At 40.3% G+C, this 12,838-nt stretch overlaps 1 protein-coding gene across 3 annotated transcripts in view; it reads left to right on the forward strand.

Moving 5' to 3' along the window:
- LOC119962101 (activin receptor type-2A) overlaps nucleotides 1-10,529 on the forward strand; it is a 197,041-nt gene extending 186,512 nt beyond the window's left edge. For all 3 annotated transcript variants that reach the window (XM_038789970.1, XM_038789969.1, XM_038789971.1), the window contains 2 exons: nucleotides 4,200-4,330; nucleotides 7,267-10,529. In XM_038789970.1, the coding sequence (XP_038645898.1) occupies nucleotides 4,200-4,330; nucleotides 7,267-7,461 (326 nt within the window). In that variant the 3' untranslated portion in view covers nucleotides 7,462-10,529. The remainder of the gene's footprint in view (nucleotides 1-4,199; nucleotides 4,331-7,266) is intronic.
- Nucleotides 10,530-12,838: the final 2,309 nt, after the last annotated feature.

A 12,838-nucleotide genomic window follows, 5' to 3' on the forward strand; every position in this document is an offset into this window, starting at 1 on the left:
ATAAAAGTTCATCAGCTTGTCCTATACAATTCCTTTCCCTTCTCTTAACCATCACTATGCACTTGGTTACAAGTCTTACTTGCACACTGCACAGCAGCTCACAAGTTGCCATTGAGCAATGAGCAAGTAATTTCTTTTGAGCTAGTACAAGTTCATGACACGCAAAAAATTTAAGAGTACCGCGCATTTAAATGAAAAGACCATACACGAAAAAAAATAGAAGGAACATTGGTTACAATTTTAAGGACATCACTATTTAAGTCTGCACTATGTTAGACTACAAAATACACAATACGGTTGCATGATGATAAGATTATTATAAGTGTTTGAAGTTTACTTCAAAGTTAAACTTGCTATAGGTAGAGTTTTGCATTTGCAGCTAGGACCCTGGCATTGAGGTCAAGTGACCCCACACTGTCGGGAGTAGCCACCCAGCAGTAATTTCCCTTAATCGGCCAATTGATGGCCAGAGGATGCGCTTGCTGTCCAATTAAGAATGGCAGGAGGGCTCTTGATGAAAGCAGCTACAGCATGTTGTTTAAGATGGAGAGAATGTCTCTCAGAAATTCAAAAAACCTGAATTAAAACTTGGCAACAGCTGCTGGGCCACCATTGTGGACTGGAAACCTCTCCACAGGCGGCCTACAGCTGATCAATGCAGCTGTAACGAGGTGCGGGGATGAGATTCTTCAGAATCTGTCGGAATATTGCTGATGCCATTGGACCCCCAATGGCAACTAGAAAATTCCAGTTGGCTCTAATAATTGGTCTTAGTTGGCCTTTAACTTACCTAAGTTGGCTAGCTACCTCAGTTGGCTTCCTGCTACTTGCAGGTGGCTTGCCATTGTGCCTCCAATCTCACACCTTTGGTAAAATGGCTCATGGGAGGAATGGTGCCAGCAAACCATCACACCAGTTTACAAAATGAAATTACATATCCACCTGCCTCCAGTTTCACCCCCATATCAGGGTGAAAATTCTGCCCCACATCTCCAAATCTGGTAAAAACATTTTTACTTGACAGGTTTACTCCAGTAGTGGTGGGGTCCTTGTGGGGTAGGGGGGGATGTGGGGGTGGTAGGTGGGTGAGGCATGGTGGGGGTTAGAGCAGTCACTTTTAATCAGAGAATTTACAGTACGGAAGGAGACCATTCGGCCCATCAAGTCTGCACCGGCCCTTGGAAAGAGAAGCCCACACCTATCGCCGTAACCCAGTAACCCCACATAACCTTTTGGAAACAAAGGGGCAATTTAGCCTGGCCGATCCACCGAACCACATCTTTGGACTGTGGGAGGAAACCAGAGCACCCAGAGGAAACCCACGCAGTTACGGGGAGAAAGTGCAAACTCCACACAGACAGTCACCTGAGGCTGGAATTAAACCCAGGACCCTGGAGAAGTGAGGCAGCATTGCTAACCACTGTGCTGCACTTAAGGTTTTGAAAATAATAATAATAATCTTAGTATCACAAGTAGGCTTACATTAACACTGCAGTAAAGTTACTGTGAAAATCCCCTAGTCGCCACACTACGGCGAAGGTGAGACAATCCAGTTCTTGAGTTTAAGGCTGTACTGAATTTTCGTACATTTATCATTCTTTGAAAAATTTGGATCATCAATTCAGTTACATTTTTCTGAAGCTGCTGGTGGAATGTCTGGTTGACAAATGCTGGGGATAGTGTCATTAGTGTAAAAGGAGCAGATGCCATTTTATTAAATTATGGGTTGGTGCTGGAGAAGTCAGAATATTATGGTTGGATTATATACATAGTTTAATTGTTTTGTAAATGTAATTATTTATTTGTAACTATTTTCCGAACATTAGTTGATTGTTTTGTGGTTAATTATCATCCAGAGTAGCTGCATTTAACCTCCAATTTCACCGTTTCTACAGTCACACTACCTACTGCATGCAACCATAATGAATGGAAGACCAGACCTGCAGGGATGAGTGTTAGGGCCTATGCTGTTTGTGATTTATGTAAATGATTTAGACATGAATGTCAGAGAGTTAATCAGTAAGTTTACGGATGATATGAAAATTGGTGGGGTGGTAAATAGTGAGGAAGGATAGCCTTAGATTACAGGAGGATATAGATGGGCTGATCAGTGGCAAATGGAATTCAATCCTGATAAGTATGAAGTAATGAGCAGGACAAACAAGGCAAAGGAATCCGTGATGAACAGCAGGACCCTGGGAAACACCAAGGATCAGAGGCAACTTGGTGTACATGTGTAGCGTTCCCTTAAGGTAGCAGAATGGTTACTCCGAATAGCTTTAAACCTCAACTCTTGGCCACAGCATTCAAGGTTTCTGGAGGGTGAGGAGTAGATGGCAGTGGCACTACAATTCCCCTCATTGGCTTCATTTTGAATTTGGAGTTTGTGGATTTTAACTTGATTTCAGCAGTGCTATTTTCCATTGTTGTTCACCTACCTGTATTCAATACCAAGGATGTAACAATGTAATGTCTTTGTGATATTGACCAGATTTGTATTTTCTTGAACCAAATTAACAATAGTGAGGTGAGACCTGGTTTGAATCTTTGGTCCAAGAAAAGGTGAACAAATGAGCATCAAGTTATTAGATAATAAGTTCAACAGATAGCAGGTAAATATCAAAGACAAAATGCAAGCCAGCAAAGCTAATTTTCAAAGCCCTGGTGCTCTAGTCCCAAACCTGTGCTCTAGCCCAACTATACCTTTAATACAAGTTCTTGAGAAACTATCGAGACCCCTGAGCACTGTTGACAGTACAGAGAAGAATCACGAAACTGATGGCCAATGTCGCTGTTCTGTGTTAGATGAAAGCACAAGAGAAAATTAGGCTTCACAGCCTGGAATGTATGTGACTGGTTGATGATCTATTAGATTGTAAAAAAGGTTAACCTGAAATGTTACTTCAAACAATATGGGTAGAATATGGGGAAATGGGTTGGAACTATATAGGAGTTGTTTCAAAGAGGTATCAGAAAATACTTCAATTACAGGAGTGATCAATGTGCAGAATAAACTTCTAGACAGGGTGCAAACGCTAGAGAATTTTTAAAAAGCAGTTGGATGCTATCTTGCAAAAATAGCTTTTTGCAATAATGAATCAAATGGCTACCTTCATCTGTAATTATCTTCTACAACTTGTTACCATGTGACAATCCCAATTTTACTCCTATTAGAGAATGGTAACATCGTGGTTAAATTACTGGACTAGTAATCCAGTGACCTGGGCTAATGATTTAAAGAGATTATCCCACTACAACACTTGAGAATCTTAAATTCAATTTCATTATGGAATGAAATCAGGTGTCTGTAATGATGACTATGCAGCTATGAGATAATTTATTCCCTAATGCCTTTCCACAATCCATGAGGCACATCCATGTGTGTTAGAAAACCCTCACTGTCTGAATTGCCAATAAGGTCTGCATTTAAAGCAGAGAAAATGCTAGCTTTATTGTTCACAGCATAGTATATGGGGCGTTATCTCAGCTTGGATTTCCTGAGGAAAAAGCAATTGGAAGATTTGCTCTACCTTGCAATTAGTTGAAGAAACCTGCAGGGGCCTCACGGAGCCTTGTGGCAGAAAGCAGTCAGCAGAGATATCTTGGAAAGCTGTGTAAGGCAGTTGGATATTTGTCGGCAGCCCAAACAAGGAGCTGACTCATCCATAGTTGGAGGTTGGTAAGAAAAGTTCTTGGAGCCAAAAGCCAACGGCAGGTCTCCCATGGAATCTTGTATTGGAAGAATAGTTGGATTCGAAGGAGAAGTAAATACAAGAGGGTTGTGGGATATATTTTAGGTTGGTACCAGGGAAAATGAATGTCCCTCCCATCCTTCAAGATTTCATTAGATAAGGGACCACTTTTGGTGGAGATGTGTGGGGGGAATGTTAAAAGTAGAACTGAAGGCAGCATGGCTGCACAGTGCACTATTGCCTCACGGCCCTGAGGTGCCAGGTAAGAGTAGAACTGAGTTTCATACACAAGTCTTTTTAAGCTTTGGTGTTAAGTCAATAGTGCTTGTTTTGCTTAACTTCACTTTACATGTTAAATACTTGACCTCTTGATCCCATGTTTTTTGTTATAAATTACGACATTATCAATATTACAATATTTATAATTTTTCGTGTAAAGTTCAAAGACCATTTCTGCCACATCATTGCCAGCATTTCAAAGTTAACAACTATCTGCCTGGCACTCAGGTCCAGTAGATGAATACATGTTACCATTTGAAGAGGAAGTTGGACAACATCCATCCCTTGAAGATATGCAAGAGGTGGTTGTGCATAAGAAGATGAGACCTATTTTTAGAGAACACTGGCAAAAACATCCTGTAAGTGTATTTGTTTATAAATCATTTGAACAGATCAGTTTTGTTATTTGTTATGCTCATCTCTACCCCCTCATACTTTTTTAAAAAACTGACAAAAATGGATGAACATTTCATCCTGTTTTCTGACCTGGAGTCTGAAGGCTAATTAATCTCTGATCTCATCCTACACAATTCTCTAGTTAAGGTTTCATTTACTTAACAAATCAGTTTTATATCCGTATATATAGATAGGTGATCTTGAAGTTTGCTTCTGATGTCACAATTTTTGAATCATGCTTTTATGTCAGGACTTTATAAAACCCGACTTACATTTCAGCATTTTTAAAATCATACTGCAGTTGCCTTCTGGTCAATAGATGGCACTGTCAGTGAACCATGCAGGTTTGCCTATCATTTCTTCTTCAACCATAGTCTACAACACAAAAGATGAGCAATATTTGACACATTTAAAACTTTCACGTATCAGACTGTTTCTTGCATGCCTTGCTCCCAGAGGGACCGCTTCAATGTTTAAAACTTCCTGCATCTGCTCCACTTCTTGCCAGTCCAACGAAAGAGCCCTCCCTGCTCCTGGCTGAAACGACTCTGTTCCATTTAAGTCCAATCCTTCACCATGGATCCAATTTTCCCACCGCGTTGCGGCCGGCGCTGATCACGTTGTGCTAGGGCCATCGCAGGAGAGGCCCAAATCTAGTTTCACGCCAGGTGCAAAACCATGTAGGGATCACACGACCCACTGTGCCTGCGCAAGCTGGATCATGCCCTCACTGGGTGTGATCCAAGTAATGATATTTAAACGAGCAATTCGTCTCATTTAAATATGTGCGGTCTATTTGAGGCTACATTCTCGCGGCGCCTAGAAGTCACTGGCCGCACTGGCGAGGCCTCATCCGGCCACTGTTAAGTACTAGGCTCCACAAGCTTATCGGAGCCCATTGGAGTCCCCTGTGTGGTCGAGGGCAGAGCAGCACCCTGGCGCTCTCTTGGCACTGCTGCCGTGCCAGTCTGGCTTTGTCAGGTGCCAGCGTCAGGGTAACAGGTTGGCACTGAGAAGGGTTGGGGGGCATCAAAGGGGAGGCTGGAGTGTGAAGGGGGGTTCTGAAGTGGGGGGTTATGAAGGGATGTCGTAAAGGCTGGGGAGGTACATAGAAAATAGAAGCAAGAATAGGTCATTCGGCACTTCAAGGCTGCTCTGCCATTCATTATGATCATGGCTGATCATCAATAGCAAGATCATCCTTTCTCCAATAAGGGTACCAAAGCTGCACACAATATTTGAGGAGTGGCCTCAACAACATCCTATACAATTTCACTGAAACATCTCTATCCCCATTCTTATCCTCACATCCTCTCGCTATGAAGGCCAACATACATTTGTTGCCTTTACTGCCTGCTGTACCTAATGGGTGAGGAGGCCCCCCTCAGTAACCCCATAGCAGTGTGTGCTCAAAGAACAATACAGCACAGGAACAGGCCATTCGGCCATCCAAGCCTGCGCCAGTCACGTGTCCTATCTAGACCAACTGCCTATATCCTTCATTACCCCGCCTGTTCATGTGCCTATCCAGATAAGCCTTATAAGTCGCCAACATATTTGCCTCAACCACTTCACTTGACTGCATTCGAGGCCACCACTACCCTCTGTGTAAAATAAAATTCCCCCGCACATCTCCACTGAACCTATCCCCCCCCTCACCTGAAACTTGTGCGCCCTTGTAATTGTCATTTCCACCCTGGGAAAAAGCCTCCGACTGATCTTTCTATCTATCCCCCTAATAATTTTGTAAACTTCTATCAGGTCGCCCCTCAGCCTCCGTCTCTCCAGGGAGAACAATCCCAGTTTATTCAATCTCTCCTCATAGCTAATACTCTCCATATCAGGCAACATCCTGGTAAACCTTTTCTGTACTCTCTCCATAGCCTCCACGTCCTTCTGGTAGTGTGGTGACCAGAATTGGACACGTTATTCCAAATGTGGCCAAACCAGCGTTCTATATAACTGTAACATAATTTGCGAGCTTTTATACTCGATACCCCATCTATGAAACTTTCTAAGTGTGGACTGGACTGATGAGAAGCTCTCCAAAAATTGACTTACGGGTGGGTGAATCCAGGTGTGGATCTCACCCAAAAAGCTGTCGGGGAAATCCCTGCCAAATTCCCCCAAAATGACACATTGGCATTTTTGGGTGAATTGCGCCCCATATTTTAAATATCTCACAGGATTAACTCCTATTTCAGGTTGAAACTATTTTTTTAAAAATCTGGGCCATTTGCACTTTGTGCTGCATGCAACTCTTTCTTAACCATGGTTCCAAATTAGTCCGATTTGCATCCTAGTCATGATCCTGGTTTGACCCTGTTCATTGCAGCCATTTGAGTACCACTCCATCTCAGCGTGATTACTGGTTCTGACCAGTTTTCTTTCACCTTGCTGCAAATTTTAGGTCGCTTAACCCTTTAAACCTCACCATCAGCTATGTTTAACTTAAATGCATGAAGCTACATTTGAAGTTGAAGGAGCTGATTGTGCAGAAGTGAAGTTGAGTTTTAGTGATCAATGTGAAATGTAATTGAAGATAAGCTAATACAATTTAATATTTTATTTTCTATTAACCCCTTAACTTTATCTCTAGACTTCAACATTTCTTACAATTAGTCCCCCGTTCCACTTTGGATTGACTTTATTTATGTTTCTGCGTGCACTATGTAACATTGTAGCCTTACCTGATCCAACTGATTGTGTTATGAAGTAATAGCATAAATCCTACAGATTGATGTTGCACCTTTCTGATACAAATTCTAGGAACCTATTGGCACTTACAATTGTATTAATCTGGAAATGCTCTTTTTATACCTGCGTTTCCACCACCAATTATTTTTATTTGATTGACATTTTTTCTTAACAGTTTTTTTTCTTTTGTGTTCTCTTCTAGGGAATAGCTGTGTTGTGTGAGACTATAGAAGAATGTTGGGATCATGATGCAGAGGCAAGACTATCTGCTGGTTGTGTTGCAGAACGCATTATTCAGATGCAAAGACTAATGAGCACGATTACTACAGACAACATTGTGACAGTAGTTACCATGGTTACAAATGTTGACTTTCCTCCCAAAGAATCTAGCCTATGATGGTTACAATGGTCATAAACCAGACCAAGTGACTCTACAATAGAGCTGCTATTTGCTGAATTTATTTGACAGGTTACAACAAACAATTCAGTATCTTGTCCTTACACACTTAACAGAATTGGTAGCCAATGGAAAGGCAAGTGGGCAGTGGAAGTGACTGGTACCACAGTCAGTCAGGTAGTATGGAAGACAATGTGGTTGTAGCATGGATCACTCAACACTTCTGTAAACTTCATCTGAGATACTGGAAGAACGGTTTTCTTCCAGCAAATGAAGCTAAATGGGTGACGGACGAGTCTTTAAGAACATGTCATAGAAGAGCGTGGCTCTCAGATTTGGCAACATGAGCGTGGCTAAAAGTTGGAGTGCACCAGATAACTGGCTTCTTGTGAGGATGTTTCCTCCGTTCCAGTACCTTTCATTTCAGAAAGAAGGGCAATTCATTTTTATTACATTTGCGTTCACAAAAGAACTATTGTAATGCCAATATGACATAGCTTGTGGTGAATGTTCAGTGTGCTGCTGTTATATGTATAAACAAATCAAGGTTTTTTGGGACATAGCAAAGACGCTTCAAGCATTACATTATAACCATAAACCTCCCTCAACAAGGTATACCTCAGTTTCCATATTTGATAAACTATATTAGTACTTTTAAGTTTGATAACACTAACAGATTTGAATTGACAGTTGACCTTGATGTAATTTTATGTATTAAATCACTGCATTTTTAAAAAAGTATAAACTATACCTTTCTATGCCAATGGGAGAAGGCCATTCAAAAAATATTCTGCCTTGCTTTCTTGTGCAAGCTCCATGTAATAATTTTTAACCATGCAGTTGTCTGCTTTTAATAGCTCCTTTGCTACGTGAAGCTTTGAAAATACCTTTTGCCCCAAAATTGGCTTTCAAAAGCACTTCCTTATTTTAGATTTGCTGTGTCTATGGAGAATTAAGAGATGTAAGCATGCTTTTCTGTTTTTAAACTTGCAAGCTATAACTAACACTGGAGGTGTTTTTAAAATTTGAATGCTTTTATTTTGTAAAGTAATATATCCTTTGTTTTCCTTTTGTTACACTTGTAAAGTCATTTTGCATACCTGTCAAAAGTGCAGTCATTAGTCTACTGTGTCACTGTACCAACATAACCTCAGGAATTTGTTACCCCAAACCCTCTCTGTTTTGAGTTGTGGTGACAGCCCTACACTAATTTTGGTGCCATTTCAGTAAGTTTAGAAAGAACTTGCAGGGCAATGAGGAACTTTTAAGAAATAATAATATATGCAATAGATACACATATAAGTCACTGGTACTGACTTCTGTTCCTAAACAATTACTATAGTTTTATACATTATAGCAAAATAGACGCAAGTCAAAACTAACCACTGCAACTGCTGCTCAATTTACTTTTCAGGGCCAGGATTTGGTTGTCTTTAACCAAGTGTTAACCACGTATTGCATTGTTGCAGTATAGCTAAATGCTTCAGTACAAAACTGCACAATGAGGAGTATCACAAAGGCCGTAAACCTACACTGACTGTGTGAATAGTGATTAGGTGCCAAATGTTTTAGATGACACTAAAGTGTTTACTGCATTTCTGCAGTTTTATACTTTGCAATAGGATTACTGATCAAATTGAAGCTGATTGTGACTGATCTGGCAACATTATAAAGTATTTTTACAGTTACGGTTGACTTTGATTTCAGCAATAATCTATTGTAAAAAGCTGACAAAGTATTAGTTAAAGCTGCAGTATATCACTTAAGCAACTTAAAGTCTCTATAATTTCTTACAATCCCCAAATCCCATTAAAATCTACTGTCAAGCACAAATTTGTATTTTAGGCTAAACATTCCTAAACTTTCTAATATTTGGGAAATTCTTTATCCTTATCAGGTCTTGAATTTTTAGCGCGAGTTTTTTTCCCTAAGAATTTGCTTCAATTGGTGGACCATGAGCAGTTAACGCTGCATAATAATAATGAACTTCGGGTATTTCAGATTGCATGCCATATGCTAAGGCTATGCAAATTTAGAAAATTGACTTTAAATTTGTTCACAGGTTTTCAGTATAACCTGTTTTGGCAATAGAATAATAATTGGAAAAATTTATCAGGTAACTGCAATAGTATTTGTGCAACATTCCCCCTCCCCATATCATGTTATATTGATTTTTGTTTCATAGAATATATTGCAGCTTTAAAAAAAATGTTTGCAAATCAGGAGCTCACTGTGAAATATGTTATGCATATATGAAGTGCTTACTTTTAAAATTGTTTGATATAGTGACAAACACAAAATGTAATGCAGAGGTTCAGAACAAGAAAATTCTGATGTCAAATTAAAATCTGTCCCCATACTCCAAGCAGAGAGGGAAAGAAAAGGGCAAATGCAACGGTGTATATATTCTACATGCCCACTTGTACAAGTTTGGATTAGATTGTCAGCTGGTGTCTTGTCTCAAAAACACAACCAGGAGGAATCTTCTCCACTGGGTACTTGTTCTGTAGAATGTAGTTTGTATCATTCATCTGTATCTGTAGAAAGATTTTTTAATCACTTTACAAAGCAATGATTTTGTTAACATTTTAGACTTCAACTCTACCTTGCAGCCTACACTTCACAGGGAGAAATAATAGCCTTCAGGTAGGGTAAAATTGTTAATCATGCAGTATAATAACTATTTCTATTAAGGTTAAAGATCCTCAGACAACTCAAATATTTTGTGGACAGAATGATACAAATGGCATTCTATATTAAGTGTTGCTTACCTCAGAACTTGCCAACAGAGAGTTCTTAAAGCAGTTTGTGATACACATACCTCTAAACAATTATGTTTGCTTAAGTCTGTATCAATGTTCTGTGCATCTGTGGGCACAAATTACTGTCATACTGGATATGTACTTGGGACTTTTTTTGTGCAAATATCTTCCAAACAGAAAGCCAGGAAAGGCCTGGATGGATAGATGGAAGAGATTGTTAAATATTGTACAGAAACATTTGCTGTTCCCCTAAGAATAAACTGTAGAGTGACTGCTGTATGACATACATTCTATATATGGATTGGAGTACATTTGCTGGTATTTTATTTGAAACATTTTCCTGTATTATATTACATTCCGTGTGTATGATATATGTATTATATATATATTATTGAGAAAAGGTGAGTACCCTGAGGTTATGTATTGTTTTATTTATCTTCTCATTTGTGGTGTCCTCTACCTCCATAAATACAAATAATGCTGCAGGTCAGTACATAGCAGAATTCAGGAAAAAAAGGCATTGGTTACCTTTTTCAACACTATCAGACTTGCATGTAATTGCTGCTGAGAATGGTGTCAGCTCAGTTTCAGAAATTCAGTGTTGACTCAGCTACTATAACCCTTGGTGATTCTGCATTTAGACAGCACTTACTGAACTGTTCTGAGTGTTAAGAATTATGCTGGCCATGATTTTCCAGTCTTCTATAGGGTCTGGGGAGACGCTAGAGGATTGGAGAATTGCAAATGTTATGCCCTTGTTCAAAAAAGGTTGTCAGCATAGCCTCAGCAATTACACCCAGTAGGTTTAACATCAGTGGTGGCCAAGCTTCTAGAAACAATTATTCGGGATAGAATTAGTAGTCACATGGAAAAATATGCTTATATTATGAACAGCCAGCCTGAATTTCTAAATTGGAAATTATGTTCAACTAACTTGCTGGAATTCTTTTTAGGAGGTTGATGAGGGTAATGCTGTTAATGTGATGTCCATGGACTTTCATAAGACATTCAATACTGTGCCACACAACTGACTTGTGAGAAAAGTTATAACTCATGGAATTAAAGGGAAAGCAGCAATGTGTATACAAAATTAGCTGAATAATGGGAAACAATGAGTAATGATCAATGGGTATTTTTTGGACTGGAGGAAGGTTTGTAGGTGGTGTTCCCAAGGGGTCAGTATTGGGATCCTTGCTTTTCGTGACATATAAATGATCTAGATCTTGGTGTGCAGATAATTTCAAAATTATGACACAAAACTTGGAAGCATTGTAAACTGAAGAGAACAGTATAGAACTTCAGAAGAACAGAGACCGGTTGGTGGAGTGGGCAGAGAGGTGGCAGATTAAGTACAATGTGGAGAAGTGTGAGGTGATGCATTTTGCTAGGAAGAACATGGAACGGCAATATTAATTAAGGGGTAATATTCTAAAGGGTGTGCAGGAGCAGAAAGACCTGGATGTACATGTGCATGGATCTTTGCAGGTGGAGAGAGCAGTTAATAAAGCTTACAGTATTCTGAGCTTCATTAGAACATAGAACATACAGTGCAGAAGGAGGCCATTCGGCCCATCGGGTCTGCAACGACCCACTTAAGCCCTCACTTCCATCCTATCCCCGTAACCCAATAACCCCTCCTAACCTTTTTGGTCACTAAGGGCAATTTATCATGGCCAATCCACCCAACGTGCACATCCTTGGACTGTGGGAGGAAACCGGAGCACCCGGAGAAAACCCATGCAGACACGGGGAGAATATGCAGACTCCACACAGACAGTGACCCAGCGGGGAATCGAACCTGAGACCCTGGCACTGTGAAGCCACAGTGCTATTCACTTGTGCTACCGTGCTGCCCCAAATGGGGGCATACAGTTCAAGAGCAAGGAGGTTATGCTGAAATTATACAAGAAACTAGTTTGACCACTGCTGGAATATTGTGTACAGTTCTGGATGCCACACCGGTGGAAAGATGTGAAGGCATTGGAGAGAGTCCAAAAGAGGTTTACAAGACTGGTTCTAGGCATGAGAAACTTCAGTTATGAGGATAGATTGGAGAAGTTGGGGCTGCTCTCCTTGGAGAGAAGAAGGCTAAGAGGAGATTTGACAGAGATTCTCAAAATCATGAAGTTGCTGGACAGGTCGACGGGAGAAACTGTTCCCACTCATTAAAGGATCAAGAACGAGAGAGTACAAACTTAAAAATGATTTGCAACAGAAGCGAATGTGATATGAAAACTGTCACAAGTGGTTCGGTTTTGGAATACACTCCCTGGAAGTGAGGTGGAAGCAAGTTCAATCGGGGCATTCAAAGGGACATTAGATGATTACTTGAATAGAAACAATGTAGGGGTATAGGGGAAAGGCATGGAAATGGTACAACGTCATGATGCACATTTGGAGAGTCAGTGCACACATGATGAGCCAAATGGCCGCCTCCTACACCGTAATGATTCTGTGAGATTCACTAACAACCAATTTAGGATTTTCCATCAAACTCGCAATTTGGCTCACTTATGATTGCTAGAAGCTACATTTATTCTTAACAGGGCCCTGTCCTTTGCAAACATACTATAGGAACATAGGAGTAGGTTATTTGACCCCTGAGCCTGCTCTGC

The sequence above is a fragment of the Scyliorhinus canicula genome, chromosome 2 (assembly GCF_902713615.1).
Source record: "Scyliorhinus canicula chromosome 2, sScyCan1.1, whole genome shotgun sequence".
NCBI classification, from domain to species: Eukaryota; Metazoa; Chordata; class Chondrichthyes; order Carcharhiniformes; family Scyliorhinidae; genus Scyliorhinus; species Scyliorhinus canicula.